Raw genomic sequence first — 23,110 nt, 5'->3', positions numbered from 1 at the left:
GCAGTCAAATGCTATCAGTTGCCATTTCAACAAGGCTTGAAAAGCACCTTAAATATATCAACCAAATATAGAATTTCCCTTAAGAGAGGGCAGCACCACCACTATAAATGTTAATTACTTAAATATAAAGAATAACCAAAGGTGTGGGGAAAGGAGAAAAAAAAGACCAAACTATTTTAAGTTATAGAATATATACTCCAAAATCATACAAGTGAGAAAGAAGCCAGTTAGCATTTGCAAGTCCTAACAAGCACTTGCATATTTTTATTAATGCATATTTGTGTAAGATTGGTCTTTTTGCAGGTGCAGGAAAATGTAATATAGTAACTTAGTACAGCACATCTACGAAGTATCTAATTTTTAATGAAATCTTTAAAAACATACAGGATGTTGAAAAGCATTTACAGTACAAAAATGTCTTGTGCTTGGATATTTGAGTGTAACAAAAGATTGCTGGATGGTCTAGAACAGCGCTTCCCAATGAAAACAAATTTAAAATGTTTTAAGACTAAGTGTGCCATGTCAAATATGTATGTAAGATGCTAAAAATGTAATATTTACATTTGATTTTTGCGATATTCGCTGTGTATGTTTTGTATTGAATATAAATACAATAAATATTATAATAATATATGTCTGTATTATGATTTTTTTTTTTGATGGGGGCCATGAAATATTTTAATTTTTACAAGGGGGCCCTTACATCCATAAGTTTGGGAAGCACTGATCTAGAAGATGGGCACATAACCCAAAATCTAGTCAACACAAAACCTGATGAAAACATATTCTCGTTAGCAACTGGAAGACAGATGGAACATTGTAGTGTTTGTTTAGAAAAGATCAGAGTTCGATTATTCTCAATATGTCAAGAGGACTCTTTGTATGGCCTTCTTCAATTGAAAGCGAGTTGCCAATCTCATAGGGCTGTAGCAGTTTTTGTTCAGGGAAAATCCAGTTTTTAATCCAGAGTACAGGTAAATCAGCCCTAGTACATGTATAATTTACAAAATTCACTATTAATGATAGTAGATGGCATATTATTACATGACACTTCAAGGAGTTCAAGGGCACCCCACACAACCTACTGTCTACACTACTACTTAATCCTAAAGCTACACAGATGGTAGATGGCATTGTGTAGCTTGAGGATTAAGCAGTAGTGTAGAGAATGGGTTGTGTGGGATGCCCTTGAACTCCTTGAGGTGTCATGTAATAATAACATATACCAAATTCTAACTGTGCAGTGATTGCACAATTAGAATGATGGTTAAATAATAAACCATTTGCAAATTTCTGGCCAAATATTTGGATATGACGAAGGTAAGTGAATATGTTGTATGATGTTTTGATGCAACAAATCAAAGTTCAGTCTGTGGGCCACTGTTGTTCAATCTATGCAATAATGACAATGACTGGCCTGGTTGGAGTGATTAGAGTATCCGCTCTCCAGCTAAAAGGCCGCAGGTTCGAATCCCACTGTGGGCATGGATGTTTGTGATTGTCTGTGAAAATACCAGTGGTAGTGGGTGGTAGATGGTGTTGGTGTAGACGATGATGGTAGTTGCAGTTTGTTGTAGTTCATGGACTGAGTGGTGGAGCCAGAGAATTATAGAGTAGTTACCCTCCCTCAATGAGTCCCTTGTGCTCCCTGGAGGTGTCATGTAATAATAATAATAATAAAAACCAAAAAAAAAAAATAAATAAAAAAGTATGAAATTCTCTTCTTGAACACAATGGAAATGGAACAGGGAAGCAGCACACAAACAGTAATGAGAAGTCCCGTAGGTACAATAAACATGCGAAAAACATTTCCCAACTTGAATGTGTTAAATGAGGCGGTATTTGATTGCATCCCTAGTGTTCGAAGTATAAATAAGTTGGGAGTGAAATGAAATGGATGTGGAACCTTATTAAGCAAGAGATCCATAACAAGAAGATAATGCAGAAAGAATATCGTGAGAGGAGTTATGAAACATATAAAGCTCAGACCAGAAAAGTAATGCATACTATGCGAAAAGTTAAATCGGAGTATGAAAAGACATTGGCTATGCAAGCTAAAGGCAATCCAAAAGAATTTTATCGTTAGAATGAATGTGGAAGAATAACTTGACTGAATGCAGATGGTACTTGAGTGTCAGAAGCTAATGAGATTGTTCAATCAATGAGTGCTCACTTTGCTAAAATATATCAACCATGTCTATGCAACATGGTGCACAATGCTATTAATACATTGGATGAAGAAAATGAGGTTGAAGAGTTGTTACGTAACATGGATAAAAATTTGTCAATAGGGACAGATAGAATTTCAGCACGTTTGCTAAAGGAATGTTCAGCAGAATTGGCCAGGTCTTTAACATGCTTGTATAACTTGTGTCTCAGCTGAGGAATGATATCACAGGAATGGAAGGAATGTATGATAGTTCCATTGTACAAGGGTGGTGCAAAAACTTATGTCTAACTACCAACCTATCAGTATCTCTGGTTTGGTAGTGAAGATTTTAGAGAAGTTGGTAAGAACTTGCATACAGAAATGGGTATATTTCATTGCTCATATTTTATGACAATGTTATGGCGAGTTGGATAAAGAGAATGGATACACTATGATAATGTTGGATTTTGCTAAGGCATTTGATGGGATACCACACAAAAGGCTGTTGCATAAACTAGAGAATATGGGATTGGAATATAAACTCTTGACTTGGATTGTTGGATGGTTAACAGAGAGATATCAGAAAGTTGCATATGGTGGGAGAGAATCTGCCAGATTTAAGGTGACCCAGTGGTGTACCTCAGAGTTCAGTCTGTGCACCATTGTTGTTCAATCTATACATTAATGACATTAGGAAGAATCTAACAGGAGATGTGCAATTGTTTGCAGATGATGCAAAGATAGGCAGGGCAACCAGGGATGCTGCTGATATCCAGCACTTATAAAATGATACAAAGGCTGGAAATTTGGGCAAATGAAAATGGCTCTCAGTTTAATGTTAGTAAGTGTAAAATTATGCACTTTGGCGTGATGAGAATTCCAGCAGTATATTATATTAGCAGGGTTATGCTACAAGAAACTGATGAGGCTAGGGATCATGGAGTAATGGGGGATAGGAATTTAAAGTTCAAAGGTCGCATAGCAAAAGTTGCAAATATAACTCTGAGGATAATTGTGATGTTGAAGTGAACCTTAATATGTAAGGATAAGGAACTCAATGTGTCTCTTTATAAGGCTTTGATAAGATCACACCTGGATTATTGTGCAGAGATTTGGTCTCCCAGGTTCCAAGGGGATAAAGAAGCTGTGAAAAAAGTGCAAAGAAGAGCTACAAAAATTATATCTAGATTATGAGGATAGATTGTGAGCATGTGGATTGCAGACTCTGGTTAATAGGAGAAAGAGGGGTGATATGATACAGGTCTAAAAACCTTTTAATGGATGTTACAGAATATCATCATCTGATGAAATTTTTTGTTATATGGAAGGTGGGGAGAGAACACAGGGTCATACCTTGAAGTTCAATTTGTTCATAGTCAAGAAAGGGGTAAGATATAGGTTTTTGTCTCACAGAGCAGTGATTGAGTGGAATAGTTTGCTTTTGGGATGGTGAGTGTATCTAGTGTGAATGAATTTAAGGGAAGGTATGATAGCTGGTTTGGGTGATTTATAGCCTTCCCTTGATGAGTCCTTGACTCCCAGGAGGTCTCAGGTAATAATAATAATTGCTTTAATCACCCAACTGGCCTTGGCAGATGAAACACATACATCACTTTACATCCACATTTTGCATAATTGAAAAATCCAAAACTATCTAAAATCTTTATTCCATTTTCTCCTTGTGCATTAGGATCAATGACTATTCACACCTAAGTAACTCGACTTCTTTGAAACCTAATTAATGCTTAGATAGGGACGTTAATCCTCAATCATGTGTTCTTCTGGCTGGTTGACTGTTTTGTGGGATGAAAAACCTGAGTTTCTGGGAGGAAGAAACCTGCTACTCTTGTATGCGACCAGTTAACTCAACTTTCAACTAGAACGCCCTGATAAGATTCTTCACATCCTAGACAGGATTCTAACCCAGATCTTTCCAACTAAATGGCACTGGAGTGGCAAAACCAAATGACCTACAGAGGATCTAAAATCTTTATATCTTCTTTTAATTTTTAATATTATATTATGAGAATATTTGAATACATATAGGGATATTTTATTTTTAGTATGTCAGTTATTCTCCTTAATTCCAACATAAAATCTTTAGTTGTAAAATTAATTATTTTATTATTATTCAAAATACCAAAAGAACTCAAGTTCAAAGCATCCTAGATTTTGATCTCTGTCTACATTATGTTAAAAATCTATGACAAATTGCTACACTACCAAGCAGGTAAATGGCAGAATTTATATCAAGAGGGGGGGGGGGGGAGGAGAATTTGGGTTCATTCCATTCAAGTTCTTGAGAAGAGAATTTAGCATTTTTCTTATGAACTGAGACATCTGTTATCCATAGTGTTAGTGGACTAAATTATTATTATTCCCACCTCACTTCACTTCACTGAATATTTCATCTTACTGACTAGCTGTATCTTCAATTTTTATGTAATTCAGTTCAGTATGTATCAAAATTCATGCTACTTCTTAAAGTTACAGATTTTGTGTATAAGAAGGGCATTACATTTCTTTATGCCAATTTCTCAGATGGAAGTGCAAGCAGTTCACACAAGCATGGTGCTTATTTCCCATATGTATATTTTTTAGAGCTATACTCAATGTCACAGTAAATTAATAACACACTTCAAAATTGTTCTGAAGGCAATTAAATTCTTCTGCAGCAAAATAAACACAAAATGAACTGATATCAGTCTTTTCTTTACTTGGAAAGTTCAAGTTTCAGGGCTTATTGGAAAGCTGCTGAACCTTCCAAGTAGACCCTGAAATGAAACACCAGTGATGACATTTCATGTTGGGCCTTAGTGTTTTTATTGAAAATGGGACAAATTTAAAATAATAGCAACTTACCATAATTAAAAGAGAATGGTAATATTTAGATTTTTATTCTTAAGAGTGTCTGGATCTATCTATACTTTCTGGATTGGCCTTTTGTTGGTAAACTTGTCAGGAGCATGGTCTTCAGAAACATCAAAATTTATAGTTTCATGGTTCATGGAAATGCTCAAATTTTGCATATTAAGCTACTTTTTTCTTCTTTTTTTTTTGCCCCTTTTTTTTTAAATAAAAATAAACTATATATATTGTCTTGTTCAAAAACAATTGCAAAAAAAAAAAATGCTCATGAGTTGTCCTCTGAACTATCCTCCGAAAGCTGTTCAGTATGTTTCCTATGGAATGATACATTCTGCTGTATGCTATTATTCATATACTGAAGCATTTGTTTATTTTTTTTTATTTTTGTCCTTTTCTGATTCAATGATCTTCTCTTTAACTGTGAATGAGTCTTCATTTTAAGACAACCAGCTTTTTCATCATTACTCTGAGGCATTGAAACATGCTCTTGAATTTCATATTGTTCTGATTTATTGGTATTCTTAGCCAAAGGTCTAATATTCTTGACTGCATTTTGGATTCTTTTGCTTGGAAACAAATTTATTTCCTTCTTTAAGTTAATGGTAAAGAATGATTCTAGGTGTTTCTGTGTCTGAAAGTAAACAACAGATTATATTGCTGAAAACAAAAGTTTTTATGTATTCATTTATAAAATAATAAAAAAAAGTCATACTTTACAAATATAATAATAGTGGAGTACCAAATTCAAGAAATGAAACATATGCTTAAATCTAAATAAATTATTTCAGGAAAAGAAATATTGCTTTATGACTGTTAAATTAAGAGTTTTCAAATTTTTGAAAACAGGTGGATTTTTCAGGTATTTCCACAGTGGTTAACATCAACAATAAAACTGGAAAGCAGTAAAAAAATATACCTTCATGATGTTTTGTATTGAAGAAGTTGGTCAAACATCAAACTAATGAATGAGTGGATAGGAAAACTATGATACCCCCCCCCCCCACAGGAAATATCATAGCTTTGTGAAGGGATAGGTCATGCCTCAGTAATTTACTCACTTTTGATAAAAACATGACAGGTAAATAGAATAAGTTGTTATAAAAGTGTGCTCCTATCATTTTCTATGTTGCCATATTTTTTGCTTTCTTCTTTCACTGACATCTACTCCACACCCTCAAAATTAGTCTGGCATCTGTACACCCACAGATGCAAGACCCTTTGACACTTCTGAGCATGCCAAAAGAAGGAGAATCCATTCCGATATTAGGGTAATCAATGCGTTTCGTGGGATGATTGTTTATTATCATACGTCAGAAAATTGGCTTTTCTTTTATGAAAATTCTAGTTTTTAAAGTGGTAAATACTTTGCTTGTACAACAGTTGGAAAATTTACACATAAAGCACATGATTTTGCATGTTGGTGACCAATTCTTACATCCTTTATTCTTTCTCCCCTTCAGCATGAATTAACTCTTCTTGGCACGTTGCCTAATAAATCACTGTTAGTATGGATTCTGCCACTAATGATCAACATGGAACCTGGTTAGATATATCACCCATCTCTGGGCGATATATCTAACCAGGTAAATATCATGAAGGTATTGTACTTAACATCTCCAAGGCTTTTGACAAGATTTGGCACAATGGAATATTAAGTAAGCTCCCATCATTTGGTTTCACCCATGACTACTGTAACCAGATTTTTGACTGAATGCACATGTGATGGTGGATTTCTCCTTATCTTCTACACAACTAATACTGGGTTCCACAAAGTTCTGTCTTCTCACTCCACTTTTTCTTGCTCAGTTGACAAACCTTGCTCTATAAAAATTACCATGCTTTACAGAGCATGAACCTCCACTACCTTTAATTCTGATCTTCAAACCATTCTTAAATGGGGTTTGGATTGCCCTCTCAATTTCAATGCTAGCAACAGGCATTTCTACCCGCCCCCCACAAAAAAAAAAATCTTCAGCATTATTTTGGCAAAGCACAAATCTCTAGAAGATTATATTTCCCTTCTTTAAATTATCCGATATCAAGCCTCTCTTGGCATAAACACATTATGACCATTGACTCCTCAACATCCGAAAAAACTAGGATTGTTCTTTTGTTCTAAGATGGGTAAGGAGAGAGGAATGGCTGGTGGAAGGTATCAATGTCTAAGAAGTAGTATCAGTGGAACTTGTAACAGATCCAGAAATGAACTGTTATGTTTGTGTACAAATGCCAGAAGTATCAGAAATAAAGAGAACAAAATTGTTGGAATAAGTGAGATGTGATTGGATGAGATCCTGACAGGAATAGAGATAGAAGGATATCATGTTTTCTGTGAAGTTATTTTAGGTGTTCTGTTGTATTAATGCCAACTTCTTGGCATTAATACAACAGAACTTTTTAAAGTTAGACTACAAGAAAGACTACAACTATGATAGTTAAAACAGTTTACTTCTTCAAGAATTGTATTTTCAATAAATAATTTACTTTGAATTGGTTCTGTTGCTTGAAAGGCCATAATGTTGATTTTTTTACACTTGACATTTCCATATTAATTTTTTAGCATTAAGTTTTAAATGGCACACAGACCTGATCATCTGTATATAACACTTTGTCAAGATGGCTATTTCTTTATAACAGGATATTCCATGAGCAATCTTGAAGGTCTCATAATGACATCTACGAGGGCAGTCTATAAAGTTCTTGGCCCATAGATGACAACACTATCAGCAAGATTTTTTTTTTTTCTAAGTTGGTACATCTGTCGTAAGCATCCATGAGAAATTGCAAGTCATTTTATCAAGTAGTTTGTTTTATACAGTTGTCTTAAGCAAAAGTGTTGTCTGTATCCCTTGAAATGAATAAAATCGAGTATCGTGCTATAAAATTCTTTGTAAAAGAAAGTTTAACGCCAAAAGAAATTCATTCGAAGTTCATAAAAGTTTATGGGCACTCTTCTCCTACGTTTTCGACAATTAAGAAATGGGCTGCCGAGTTTAAACATAGCTGTACCAGCCACGAAGATGATCCATGTGAAGGACGTCCAAAAATGTGTACCACCACCAGAAATCATTGATCAAGTGCATGATATGGTATTGGATGACTGGCAAGTCAGAGTGCATGAAATTACTGAGACTATAGGCATTTCAAAAGAATGTGTACAATATATTTTACATGATGAATTGCAAATGAAAAAGCTTTGCGCAAGATGGGTGCCATGCTTGCTCACAGCAGATCAAAAACGTACTCGCTTGATGACTATGATTTATTACTATGGCTGAGACTTGGATTCACCATTATATACCAGAATCCAAATAGCAGCCAAAACAGTGACAAAGTCGGTTCCATCAACAGGTCATGCCATCGGTGTTTTGGGATGCTAGAGGCATTTTGTTTATTAATTATCTTAAAAAGGATAAAACAATAACTGTGGAATATTATTCCGATCTTTTAACCAGACTAGATGAAACATTTTGTGAGAAAAAACCCGGTTGCAGAAGAAAAAAATCATGTTTCATCAGGACAATGCACCTGCCCACTAAGGTGCTTTGGCAATGGAAATATTAAGGAATCTGCACTATGAATTGTTGGACCATCCACCCTATTTGGCTCTCTCTGACTTCTATCTCTTCCCAAAACTAAAACTCTTCCTCGCTGGTCAGTGTTTTTCTTCGAATCAAGAGTCGATTGCAGCTCTAGAGGGGTATTTTGCAAATCTTGCTGAGAACCACTACAGAGATGGGATAATGGTGCTGGAGCATCACTGGAATAAATGTATTATTCTTAAGGGAGATTATGTTGAAAAATAAAAATAATTTTGAAATTATAAATTTGTTTTTTCATTATTAGGCCAAGAACTTTTCAGACCACCCTCGTATATTGTCTTTCTTGTTTGTCTTTGCCATTATCCCATTTTACTTGGGGTCGCCTGTCATGGTCTATTCTGTTCCTGTGGAGCCAGGATATTCTGTCCTGGGTTGTCAATGTCCCCAACTGGGCAGTTTGAGGTCTTTATTTATTTATTTTTTATAAGGGACGTACAGTTCTGTATGTACTTCCATACACATTTATAGATGGCATATATATATATGCCGATGGAGTTGGAGCAGATGGGGTTGGATATTAGATTACTGCATTGGATTGGAGACTGGCTATCTGATAGGTATCAACAAGTTGTGTATGGGGGAGTGATATCCAGGAAAAGGAAAGTCACTAGTGGAGTGCCTCAGGGGTCTGTTTTAGGGCCATTACTGTTTAACTTGTATATTAATGATATTGGTGAAGATTTGGATGGAGATATTCAGTTGTTTGCAGATGATGCAAAGTTGGGACGAACCGCAAAGAGTAGTGAAGATGTTGTGGTCTTACAAGAAGACTTGAATAAGTTGAGTGATTGGGCATGGAAATGGGGATGTGAGTTCAATGTTGCAAAATGTAAGGTTTTAAAATTTGGAAGACAAAGATGGGATGCAGAATTTATGCTTGGTGAGGATATATTGTTGGAGGTGGAAGAAGTGTCCTCCGCTTCTGGGAATGATGTGGAGGACACTGACATGTAGAAGTAGGGAGATTCTTGTTTCGTTGTATAAGGCATTTATTAGGCCACACATGGACTATTGTGCCCAGATTTGGTCACCTGGTTTTCAGAAGGATGAAGGGATGTTGGAAAGGATCTAAAGGCGACTGACTAACGTAGTTTCTGACCTGTGGAATGCCGAGTAAGAGGAAAGATTGAGAAGATGTAATTTGCAGAGGCGGGTGGACAGGAGGAAGAGGGAGGGATATGATAGAGATCTACAAGTTGGTAACGGGTTGTTATAGGATCAATGCTGAAGAAGTTCTACAGAAAATAGCGGGAGATCGGGGAAGAAAAGAACCAGAGGTCATCCCTGGAAACTGTATAAAGAGGATGTGAGTAGGGGAGTGAGAGGCAGGTTTTTTTCATGCAGAGTTGCAAATGATTGGAATGCATGCCTGAGAGTGTGGTGTCTGCAAGGAAATTGAGTGTGTGTTTAAGACACGGTATGATGAGCTGTGTGTGATAAAAGGACCTCCCAGATGAGTCTTTGACTCCATGAGGTCTTGGGGTAATAATAATAATAATAATAATAATAATAATATATATATATATATATATATATATATATATATATATATATATATAAATGCCATGTATAAATGTGCATAGAAGTGTGTATGGAACATGTCAGATGGCATGATTTACTGGTTTCTAATTTCCAATTGAATTTCAGTTCCTAAATCGACTGTTATGAGGCCATACATACAAAGATTGTCGATTTTTACAATTATTTGGTTTAAATAAGTAAATGTTAGCCAGCCTTGTTGTCTGAGTGGTTAGCGTATCCACTATCCAACCAACAGGCTGTTGGTTCAAATCCCATTATGGGAATGGATGTTTGTCAATGACTAGGTGGGGGATGAATTTCATTGCCCAGTGTGATGAGACCATCACCCCTACTTACTGACTGGAGGACTGAAGTGGCTTGAAAAATATTCTCATGCTTGACCTTGTTCCCAACTGTAGAGTAGGATTTCTTTCCAGACTTGGTAAAAAATAAATACAAATATATATATATATAAATAAACTCAATAAAAATAGAAAAAACAATTCTTAACTCAACCATGGTACAAATGTGCTATAGAATTATAGAAGCCTTTTGGGTGGGAGCCACATAAAAAGAGAGTAGAAGAAGAAAACTCTGCCACACAGAAATTGCTATAGGTCTGAGAGACGTTTTTCAGAATATGCATTAGCTATGAAGCACTCCCCTGGCATCAACAAGCATGGTTCTATTAATTTGCCAAAGATCTGGGAGGCAATCATTCTGAGACCTAATACAGCCTGACTTCTAGTTTAACTTTATGGTTACCTGGTCCCTAGAGTGTCTTCTTAGGGCATTAGTTCTTTTCAGTTACAATTTGAAATGTTTCCACAACAATCTAGTCGAGGGCTGTGTGCTTGCCACAACTGTAATTGTGTTCTAATGATGATGGGTAGAAAAACCAGTGAAATATTAGTATGTTCAATAAATTAATTATATATTTTTATCTCTTGGTATGGTTTATGCTCTGAAGCACTATTCTGAAGATTTCCACAACTATCTGGCTGAGTTCACTGTGTACAGTGATAAGTATTTTTTGCTCTGAAGATGCTGGTTTGAATTCAGTATAATATTAGAAGCTTAATAATTGATTGTGTCAATTATTATGTTATAATTGATTCTGTCAATGTTATTTAGGATGCTAAGAACATAATGAATGTTTGCCAACAAGTAGGATTTTCAGCACAGCATTTAACCTTTATTTAGAATTATGGCTGATGGAACAACAAAGGCTATGAAGCTAGTATACTATTATGTCATGTGTGTTCTCTTGCCCCTTTTTCTGTTTGTGTGGAATGAAAAAATACATTCCATTTCTAGGAGATTAAACTCTGCCATTCATCCATCCATCTATCTATCTATCTATCAATATATATATATATATATCATTTGGTATATAAGACTGGCTAACTCACCTTCAGTTGAAAATTCCTCCTCCTGTCCTAGACAGGATTAGAAACCAAGTCTTTCTAGCCAAAGGGCAAACAGCAATATCCTTCCAGTTATGTTACAGAGACAGTCCCATTTGCATAGCAGTAAAACAGATGAATTAGTCAAAATTTGAATATTGGTGCCCTTCTCCATATATTATTATTAAATATTGAGCACTGAAGATGGAGTTAGTTGATTTATAAGCTTTAGATTAAGCAATATGAGAGGAGCATTTTGCTTGTTTCCTGGTTGGTTGAGAATGCATCTGCTATTATAACATGAATCCAAGGGTAAAACTATTTGTGTGATTTAACTATATTTTCCAATAACTGCATTAAAACTACATAATTATTAGTAAATTATATGAATTCAAGGATATACTTCGAGCAAAGTTATACTTACTGTTCTTTCATTCACACGTTTAATTACTGGCAGGAGAATACTATCCACTTTATTTTTATGCCAACCTAATTTTTCTTGAGCAAAAGTAGCAGCACATTATGAAAAATAACTCAATTTGGAAAACATATTGTTTAATGTTCAGAATATTCCTAATATTCTAAACATATTTAATTCAAAATATCAATTAATATTCTAAGTATTAAATGATATTTAGAATACTGGAGGTAATAGAATTTCCTCTGTATCCAACTTATAAGCTAAAATCTTGTTTTATATTAATACAAAAACTTATTAATTTAAAATAAATGTACAAATTTATTCATTAGAAAGCTGATAATCAGCCGATGATTATTACTTTCATATATATATTCATTCCATTAGGTTGGTTTCATAGCCTGAGTTGCTTCGGCCATAAATGCAAAATAACCTAACCTAACCTAATCAAATTTTTGGCCGAGAGGTTAGCATATCCGCTCTCCAGCCAAAAAACTATGGGTTTGAATCCAAGCATGGGCATGGATGTTTGTGATTGTCTGTGGATATACTAGTGGTGGTGGTGGCGGGAGGTAGATGCCGTTGGTATAGTTGTGACTAGTTGTAGTTGGTGGATTGAGTGGTGAAGACAGAGAGAGATGTAGAGTAGGTGTCCTCCCTCGATGAGTCTTTGGACTCTCTGGAGGTGTCACATAATAATAATAATAATAATAATAATAATAATAATAATAATCATTTATGAGCAGTGTCAGTGTGGACATTGTTCACAATTTTTGGGGCACATCAACTTTGGTATATAAAGAAGAGGGAATATTGTCAGGAAATATGGACTTTGATGAATGTGCTTAAAGAGTTTGTCAGTGTTTTTAATCATAGATTTCAATTCTGTAACAATAGTTTTGTTATGAGATAAATTTTGATAATGGGGGGGGGGATTTAGGAGTAAGCAAGCAAGAGTTGGTAGTGGTAGTAGGGACATATGACTTGAATGGGAACAAGGAGAAGGTAAGATTAGATATCAGGAGGTTGTTGAGAAGGATAAAAGATAATAGTATGATAGTAAAGGTAATCAGTGTGTTGCTCAGGTATGACAGTAATGAGATGAGGCAGAGAGCAAGGATTATGAATGATATTATTATTCAGGCCTCCATGGAGTCAAAAGACTCATTGTGGGAGGTCCTTCCTAAGAACATAAAGTCTGTCAAGACTCATCGAGCAGAGATCTCCCCTAAGAAACACAAAGTCTATCATACCACTCCTTAAACTCATTGACCGTTCTCGCTCTCACCACTCCATCAGGCAATGCATTCCACAGTACAACCACCCTCCATGCAAAGAAACCACTCCTAACCCTCTTGCTCACAGTTTCCTTTCGCAACTTCCAGGGATGGCCTCTTGTCATCACTACTTCCCGCTGTTCAATCAAGTGAAAGAACTCCCCTTGTAATCACCTCTCAACAGTTTAAAAGTCTCAATCATATCACCTCTCCTTCTTCTATCCACCAAACTCTGCAGTCCACATTCCCTCAGTCGATCCTCATAACCAAAATTGTACAGTCCTGAAACCATCTTTGTCATCCGTCTCTGTACCCTTTCCACAGTTAATTTATCTCCTTCAAATCCTGGGGACCAAATCTGAGAACAATAGTCTAAGTGTGGTCTGATCAGAGACATATACAATGGAATGATAACCCTTTTATCTCTGCAGGTCAGTGTCCTTCTCATAATTGCAGCAATCCTCTGTGTTACCTTCACCACCTTTGCAATATGTCCCCTAAATTTCAGGTTTCTATCAATCGTCAACCCTAGATCTCTTGTCTCCCCTACTTCCTCCAGTATAACTCCTCCCATAGAGTATGCAGCATCCCATCGATGTTTCTCAAACCTCAAGAACTTACATTTTGCTGCATTAAACTGACACCACCCCCATTCATTTGCCCATCTATCTAGCTTATTCAAATCCTTTTGCAGGGCTACCACATCTGCACTATTACTAATAATCCAGCTTCGCATCATCTGCAAACAACTGAATATCCCCTTGCAATCCACTGGCAATGTCATTGATATAAAGGTTAAACAACATAGGTCCTAGTACTGAGCCCTGTGGGACCCCACTTGTAACTGCTCCACCATACACAACTCTCTGATACCTATCAGACAGCCAATCCTGAATCCAGTTGACCAATCTGACATCCAGACCCATGTGCTGCAACTTAAATATCAGCTTATCATGTGGTACCCTGTCAAATGCCTTCACTAAGTCTAAGAAAATTGCAGTATATGCCTTTCCCTCATCTAATGTTCTTGTAACTTTATTATAAAAGGCTAGCATATTGCTAAAACAAGAGCAATATGTTTTAGCAATACCCTTCACAAATTCATGTTGACTCTTCACAGATAACATTACCCTCATCTGCCCAATGCTGTATACGGTCCCTCACTACTTTCTCCAAGATCTTAACAACTACTGATGACACACAAACTATCCTATAATTAGACATTTCCAGTCTGTTACCACCCTTATGCAATGGCACTATCTTACCTTCCTTCCATTCCCTGGGCACCTTTCCTGCAGCCAGACTTTCGTTGAAAAGCCAGATTAAAGGCACTGTCAGTTCCCTAGCACATTCTCTCAAAACTCATGGTGAAATACCATCCAGTCCCAAAGCTTTACTGACATCCAGAATACTCAGTATCTGAAACACACTCTCCTCCTGTACCTCTAAACCTCGAACCTGCCCTATCCCTCTAGCATTAAAACTGACTCCTCTAGGATGAAATACTGCAATAAAGCGTTCATTGAACAATTCTACTATGTCCTCTACATCAGTCACTCTATTTCCATTTTTATCCCACAATCATTCTTCCACAGTTATTTCTCCTCTTACTGGCCACATAGCTAAAAAATTCCCTAGGATTTTCTTTGGATCTTAGGGCCAATCTCCTCTCATATTCCAGTTTCCCTTTCCTTACCACACTAGTCACTCTTCTCGCCTGTGTCTTATATTCTTCATGCATCTTCTTTTCACCTGTCTCCTTATATCTCTTCCATAGCCTCTTTTCGCATGCAATTCCTGTTTAATATTGTTTGTCACCCACTTTACTCCAAATTGTGTCCTCTTCCTCACTCGTGGTATACAACTTACCATTGCTGCTAACAAATATTCTTTCACAATTTCCCACGCACTAATGATATCGCGGCCTTCCAATTACTCCCTCCATGAAACTTCCCGAAGTTGACATCTGACTATTATAATCACCTGCTTTATAATTCCACATACGTTCCCATCTCTTTGATACTCCTGCATGTCTATTCATTTTCCAAGTCAAAACCATATGGTCACTCTCTCCAACTGGTGGGAGAGATGTCATCTCAGTTATTATCAACTCTACTGATGCTATATCCAAATCCAAAACTCTTGAACTCTGACGTGTGTTTTGCTGAAAAACTACAGGAGGCACACTTTGCTAATCAGATTATGGCATGTTAGGAGGTGATCTATGGTCATCTATGCAGGAGTATAGATGATTAATATTCATTAATCATCTATGTTGAGGTTGAGTTGAGGCTGTCACAGAGAAGGTTGTTGCCCTGGGGAAGCAGATGAATTTGGAAGTAGAGGCCGAAGATGTCACAGAGCTTCTGGCATCTCATGGGGAGGAGTTGTCAGCAGAAGACCTCATTCAGTTAGAGAAGCAGCTGATTGAGAAAGAGGAGGAAACGGTTCCAATCCCTGAACCCAGGAGATTCACCATCAAGGGCTTGGCAGAAAGTTTCCTCATTGAGGATGGGCTGGCCAAGTTTGAGGCTGAGGATCCCAACACTGCTAGGTACACAAAGGTCTTCCAATGGGTTAAGCCAACCACAGGATAAAAGGTAAAGAATTGTTTTCATTTTTTTTTTTTTTTTTTTTTTAATCACCTGTACAGAATGTATAGTTTCGTTTGTCATTTTGGGGGGATTGTTCTCATTTTTGTTTGTTTTTTTATTACAGTTTCATTTTTGTCATTTTTCTGTACTATACAGTAATTATGTTCTCCCTTTCATTTTCCTATGGCCTAGTTCTGTTTCTTGATATATATGTATGACTTTAGGATGTTTTAGCTTAGATAACTTAGACTATGGTAATTCCGACTTTCATCGAAAATCGCCTTATGTCAGTCCGTAGGAACAGATCTCCGACGTAACTCTAGGTCCCTTTGTATTTGTTTTTAATCTTTGTGAGTGATATGGTCACAGGATTGCAGGAGGATATTCAGTTATTTGTAGATGGTGTGACAGTTCAGGAGAATTGAAATAAGCTGGACTGATGAGCATATGAATGGAGGATGTCAGTTTGATGCAACTAAATGTAAGGTTTTAAAATTTGTGATCGGCTGATGAGCAGCTGCACACTATTCGTGGATGCTAGAGGAAGTGAATGAGGTAAGAGATCTTGCAGTGATAGTAGATAAAAATTTGAAGTTTAGGGTACGTATTGTAAAGGTGGTGAAGGAAATCCACAGAATTGCTGCAATACTAGGAAATTTAACCAGCAGAGATTAAAGAATGATGATTCCATTGTGCTCAGATCTGGTTACCAGCATTTGTAGAAGATATATTAATCTCAAAGTTTTACAGAAATGGATAGCCAATATGATATCATGACTTTACAATGAGGCCATCCCTGGAAGTTGTGAAATGAGATACTAAGAGATGGTAAAAATGACTTTTTGCATAGAGGGCAGTTGAACCATGGAATTCATGGCATGATAGAGTGGTGAATGGATTTAAAGAGTAGTCTGATAGACTGTGTATCTGAGATGGGCCTTCCTCGATGAGTGTTATGACTCCATGGGAGTATGGAATAATAATGACTAGTAAAATGTTTGTAAAAATGGTTCGCCATCTTTGTTCAGTAACTGTAACATAAAGGATTATTGAATGTACTATCTGCGAAATGTATGCATTGCAGAGAGCGGTTGGAGTATGGTTAGATGATGATGATATTGGAGTGAATGTGTGCAGAAAATGAGGAATTAGTGTGTTTCAGGTCGTGAGTGTGATATTTTTATCAAATTTCAGAATGTAGAAAATAGCGATATGATAAGAAATTGCGAGGTTGTACCAGAGAGTTGTGAGGGCGACGTAGAAAGTGAGAATGAAGGTATTAATACAGAGCAAATTAATGATTTAACAGATAATAAAAAATATGAGATAGATGCAATGAGTGAGATCGCGCGGTTGAGCGGAGCAATACATAGGGCAAAATGGCAGCTGGAGCATATGCACAAATGCCTACCGAGTGTACCAGTCAATAAAAACAGTATGATAGGAAAAATAAGAGTATGATTGTGAACGTAAACAAAATGAAGGAGCCAGAGCTGTATGGAGATTCGTTAGTACGAGGTGTGATAGTAGAGAATTTGACAAAATCGTACCAACCTAGTGCGACCATTAAGGACGTAAGTGAGTCTGTTAGGGAACAAAAGCAAAGGGTGAAAGAAATGATAGTGGTGGCAGGTACGAATGATTTGAAAGGAGATAAAATGGAAATGACGACATTAAGGTCCCTAAGAAAATGACTTCGCTATTTGGATAGCTGGATTGCAGATGGTCAAGCTTCATCGAGAGGAAGATGAAGAAGTTAGAATGGCTTTTGAAGTTTGAAGACAGGTAAATGCAGCAGATGAATGTTACTAAATGGAGTAAAATAATTATATACAATTCTATACATTATCTACTCATCAATTATATAGATTATTATAACCCATTCAGGTTATAATAATGTACATAATTCTGTCTATAACCAATATAACTTTCATATCTTCAGCCTCTTGACCTCTCATTTCAAGCTAATCATATGCATCCCATGCACATTCTTGGTTCAATTCTTAAAAAACTTCTGAATTTTCTATCAAACCTAAAAAATGAAGCATAATTTTTTTGTTTTATAACATATTTAAAATTACTTATAGGATTTACGAAATGACTAATATCATGTCTACAAATTGTCATGACAATAAAATTTTTCAAACATTCATAAATAATTTGCAGCAATTTAAATAATAAAATAAGGATATTCTCTTAGCCTATCCAAATCAGGCACACTCCAGGAAAAGCTTTCAGTCGAAGTGCTGACTTCAGGCTGAAGATAAGCATCAAACACAGATGAGTTTGGAAATCCAGTTGGTAAAAGAAGCTTCTGAAGTTTGGCTCTTAATTTATTTTTGGGTGGTATTGCATGTTTTTGAGCATTCTCCCACCATTGCCTATATTATGAAAAACGACAGACTTACAGACACAGAGTATACAGAACTGAAAACTTAACACACAAATGTTTTACTAACTATTCAGGGAAGAGAAAATATACAAAACTTGTTTATCATATAAATATTTTGCAATAAATGTATCAATTTAATTAAAACTTTATATCATTTTTAGATCTCTCTAACCAAAAGAATGAAAACTTAACATGCTCACATTTTATATTCAAGCAACCGAAAATACAAAACTTGCTGTGAGATAAATATTTTTCAATAACTGTCAAGATCTGTCATGAAAAAAAAAAAATAAAATAAAATAAATAAATCATCAACATTCTTTATATCTCTAACAAAGACAGATAATACGATAAAGAGCCAAGAGGCTATTTTTCCGGCAACATAAATTAAGTTAAGGGGGATAGTAAATCCCGTATTATTTTACAGCCGGGTACGAAACTCGGAGATCGAAATACATTGAAATCTAAGAGTTTCATGCCAAAGAACTATCGGCGAGTCCAAGCGTAAGTCATCACTTGGGTAGTACAACACTAGGGCAACTCGGAGCAAAGGTGGAGCAAGATCCGTCACTATCCTTAATATTTTCTCATTATGTAAAATGTAAAATTATGTAAAATGCAGCTCCTAGGAGATGTATTACTGTTTTACATTACGAAGAGGAGTCACTACCCAGACCGGTTTCGACCCTTATTGAGGTCTCATCAGTGAGTAGGTAGACCTGGAATATCAAGGTTTAAGTGAGCCAAACTTACAAAAACTCTTAGATTTTGATCTCTGAGTTTCGTACCCGGCTGTAAAATAATACGGGATTTACTATCCCCCTTAACTTAAAGACAGATAATGTTAATCATTCTGCTTTGTGTGTCAAATAAACAGTTTATTCAGCAATTTTCCCACTGCTGCAGACAATATTCTTCCTTATATACTTAACTGCTATGTATGAATCCTAAACATACATAACAATTTGGCTCTGAATGTTTAGGATTTAGTAGTTTAGGCTCACTCTTAAACATATATATATATATATATATATATATATATATCTATCTATCATAAAATATGGCTGTTCTCTTGAGTATCCTTCCCCTCTAAAAAACAAACAAACAAACCTTTCTATGAAATATTATTTGAGACTAGTGCACCACTCAGCCTTCACTCTCGCAGAGAGTTAGTTTCTTCTGTAGAACAGTCTCTCATTCCCCATCCCAGATACTTCCATGAGTTCATTTGAAACTTTCTCTTATACCTTTTCAAACAAATCATCATTCATTGATAACTTTTTTGAATTTTATAACTTTTCATTCTTTACCACAATTTATCTTCATTTATTTTTCAAATTATTAAATAGTATTGATAAACCTTGTTTGTTAATTTCTAATCTTCAACCAATCCTCCATTTCACAGCAGGAGTACTACAACAGTGTTTTGAGAAATAAGATTAACAGCCCACTACTATGAAAATGTATATGTGCAGAGGGAGGCTTGAATAGTAGAAGTGAGCATTTATTATTACTATTATTATTACTATTACTATTATTACGGGCAACTCCAGGGAGTCATTGGACTCATCGAGGGAGGCCCCAAATCATATTCATCACAACTATTTGACATTCATACAGTATCTATCATACCTCGCCTTAAACTCATTCACTGTCACAGCATCCACCACAGACTCAGGGAGCGCATTCCACTCATTCACTACTCTAAAAGTAAAGAACCCAGCTCTAACACCTTTACTAACCACACTTTTGCCCAGTTTCCATGGATGTCCCCTAGTCCTCCCAAAACCAGCCCTGTTCTCAAAAATATCTTCTGAATTAACTTTATAGAAACCTTTCAGTAATTTGAATGTCTCAATCATATCTCCCCTCCTCCGCCTATCAACCAATTTTTGCAACCCACAAATCCTCAACCTGTTCTCATACGGTTCATTCCACAGACCTGCTATCATCTTGGTCACTCGCCTCTGGATCCTCTCCACCTCCTCCCCATCAAGAAGAAACCTAAGTGACCAAATCTGAGTACAGTAGTCTAGATGGGGTCTTATCAAGGCTTGATACAGAGGAACAATAATGCTTGTCTCTGCTTGTCATCGTATTCTTCAGCAACCAAGTGATTTGATGAGCTGTTTTGGTCACTTTTGCAATGTGTCCCCTAAATTTCAATTCCTTATCTACCAACACTCCTAAATCTCGTGCCTCATCAATTTCCTGGAGCACGGTTCCACCAATGCAGTAAACTGCCGCCAATCTTTTCACCCCAAAATGCATAACCTTACATTTTGCCACATTAAACTGACATCCATTCTCCTTAGCCCAGACCTCCAATCTATCCAAATCATCCTGCAAAATTTTGACGTCATCTGCATTCACTATTGCCCTACCCAACTTCGCATCATCCGCAAACAAATGAACTGTTCCTCTCAGATCATTTCCTATATCATTTATGAACAAATTAAACAGCAGTGGTCCAAGAACAGATCCTTGTGGCACACCACTAGTCACAGGCCGTCTTGTGGACTCTACTCCCGAGTAAACCACTCTCTGATATCTCTCCGTCAACCACCCTCCTATCCATCTCACCAACCCTATGTCCATTCCCATATGCTGCAATTTACTGATTAGAATTCCATGTGGAATCCTGTCAAAGGCCTTGGCAAGGTCCAGTAGAATCACCATAAACCCATTACCCTTATCCAGTTCAGCCGTCACTGTGTTATAATACGTGAGCAAGTTACTGAGGCATGACCTACCCTTCACAAAACCATGCTGTCCCCGATACAGTATCCCATTTTCTTCTATCCAATCTTGTATTTTCCTCTTGACTATTTTCTCTAAGACCTTGACAATGATTCCTGATATGCTAATCGGTCGGTAATTTACTACAGCAGTCTTGGAACCACCTTTATGCAGTGGAACTATTTTCCCCTCTTTCCACCCGCTCGGGACTAACCCAGACCCGAGACTCAAATTAAACAAAATGGTCAAGGGTACTGACAATTCTTTAGCTGCTTCTCATACAACACGAGCTGGTATACCATCCAATCCCACAGATGTATTGACATTGAGGTTATGCAATAGACTACTCACCTCCACTTCATTAACCACAATTCCCGTATAATCTACTGGTTTATTCGTTTCTGCAATGTCACCACCTGGATGATATACTTTTGCAAAGTGCTCACTCAGTAACTCAACTATCTCAACTGATTCAATTCAATTCAAATGATTTATGGCATCTATTCTGTTCATACAACAAATGCAGGATACTTCTATGTATATAAACATATACAGAAAAGTAAGTAACATGATCCAGTGTCAGTTGATAGAAGTGAAAGACATATATATAATGTAAAACATGGAAATGGATTTGGGATTGTAGCAACATTTTTCACTGGGTCAGAAAGTGCATTATACTTCCAAGAAATTGAATTATTGTTTTTATCTTTCCTAGAGTAAGAATGAAAACAAGAATATTTCCTTAGTCATATAATTCACAGCACATTTTCCTTTCAGATATATGTATATTGCAATATACACGTATTGCAATTTAAAAGAGGGCTCATCAGTAAGAAATCATATTCAACATACCAGTACCAAAATTGAATATAATGTTATAATACTCTGAGACATTTGAAGCCAGTTCTCCTCTGCTCCCCATCAAGTTAGAAAGTAAATTATATTTGTCACAAAATTATATTCTTCTTTTCATCTTTTATCCAAATATAAGCATATAAATGTTTGCAAGTGAAGTAAATTCACAAATAGTTGTAAAGACTTTCCTGTCAAGTCACAGAGCTCATCTAATTTGATACCACTGCAGTGGTAAAGGATACAAGAATGAGAATGGCTAAATCTTTGGCGTTACAAAAATGCCCTCCATAAGAAAAGGATTTTCTTATAGAGAGAAGAGGTGACAATCAATATAAAAAGTAATCGACCAGGCTTTTCAATGAAAGTCTGTCTATGGAAAAGGTACCCAAGGAATAGAAGGAAGGTAAGATAGGATAGTGCATTGCATGAGGGTGGTAGCAGACTTGAAGTGTCTAATTATAAGCCAGTTTGTGTGTCATCAGTATAATAAATTTAGTTTAATCCTTTATCCAAGCGTGAGCAAACAAAGTTTGCGCCTGAAAATATCTTCAGGACTGAGGTAAGGTAGTATCACACTGGGCAACTCGCAGCAAAGGTGGATCAACCTCTCAACTCCTTGTCTCAGTATCTCCTATAATGCACAGCACATCTCCTTGCAGACATGTATACTGCTATATTAAGGGAAGGGCCACTACCCATACTGGTTTTGACCTTTACTGAGGTCTAGTCAGTGGGAGCCAGGCCCAGAGTGGAGATACTAAGGCAGAAGCAACAGGAGAGGTCATCCTTACCTATAGGAGTTGCCAAAAGGTGTGCAACCTTATTATTAAATTACTCTGGACTTAGAGAAAGATGTTTGAAAGTTTATTTTTCACTTGTTTAGAATCAAATAAATTTAGTTTAATCCTTTATTCAAATGTGAGCAAACAAAGTTTGCGCCTGAAAATATCTTCAGGAGTAAATATATTTATAGGAATAAATATCTTTATTATAGTCTAACCAAAAGACTATAATGACTAGAATATAACCAAGTGAAAAATAAACTTTCAAACATCTTTCTCTAAATCCAGAGTAATTTAATAATAAGGTGGCACACTTTTTGGAAACTCTCCTATAGGTAAGGATGACCTCTCCTACTGCTTCTGCTTTAGTATCTCCACTCTGGGCCTGGCTCCCACTGACGAGACCTCAATAAAGGTCGAAACCCGTATGGGTAGTGGCCCTTCCCTTAATGCATAGCAGTATACATATCCGCAAGGAGATGTGCTGTGCATTATAGAAGATACTGA

General features: G+C 36.4%; 1 protein-coding gene across 1 annotated transcript in view; it reads right to left on the bottom strand.

Moving 5' to 3' along the window:
- Positions 1 to 1,183: 1,183 nt before the first annotated feature.
- The window catches only part of mus201 (rad2 superfamily protein mus201), a 296,493-nt gene continuing 274,566 nt past the window's right edge, over positions 1,184 to 23,110 (bottom strand). Inside the window, exons 10-12 of the mRNA XM_090412474.1 lie at positions 18,028 to 18,216; positions 11,971 to 12,055; positions 1,184 to 5,648 (exon numbers count right to left, since the gene is read on the bottom strand). Coding sequence (XP_090268600.1) covers positions 5,283 to 5,648; positions 11,971 to 12,055; positions 18,028 to 18,216 — 640 coding nt within the window. The 3' untranslated portion in view covers positions 1,184 to 5,282. The remainder of the gene's footprint in view (positions 5,649 to 11,970; positions 12,056 to 18,027; positions 18,217 to 23,110) is intronic.

The sequence above is a fragment of the Typopeltis vanoorti genome, chromosome 22 (assembly GCF_054136105.1).
Source record: "Typopeltis vanoorti isolate ZY-2024b chromosome 22, IOZ_Tvanoo_1.0, whole genome shotgun sequence".
Lineage (NCBI taxonomy): Eukaryota > Metazoa > Arthropoda > Arachnida > Uropygi > Thelyphonidae > Typopeltis > Typopeltis vanoorti.
The sequence above is the reverse complement of the archived record's forward strand: the minus strand, read 5'-3'. Positions and strand labels throughout refer to the sequence as shown.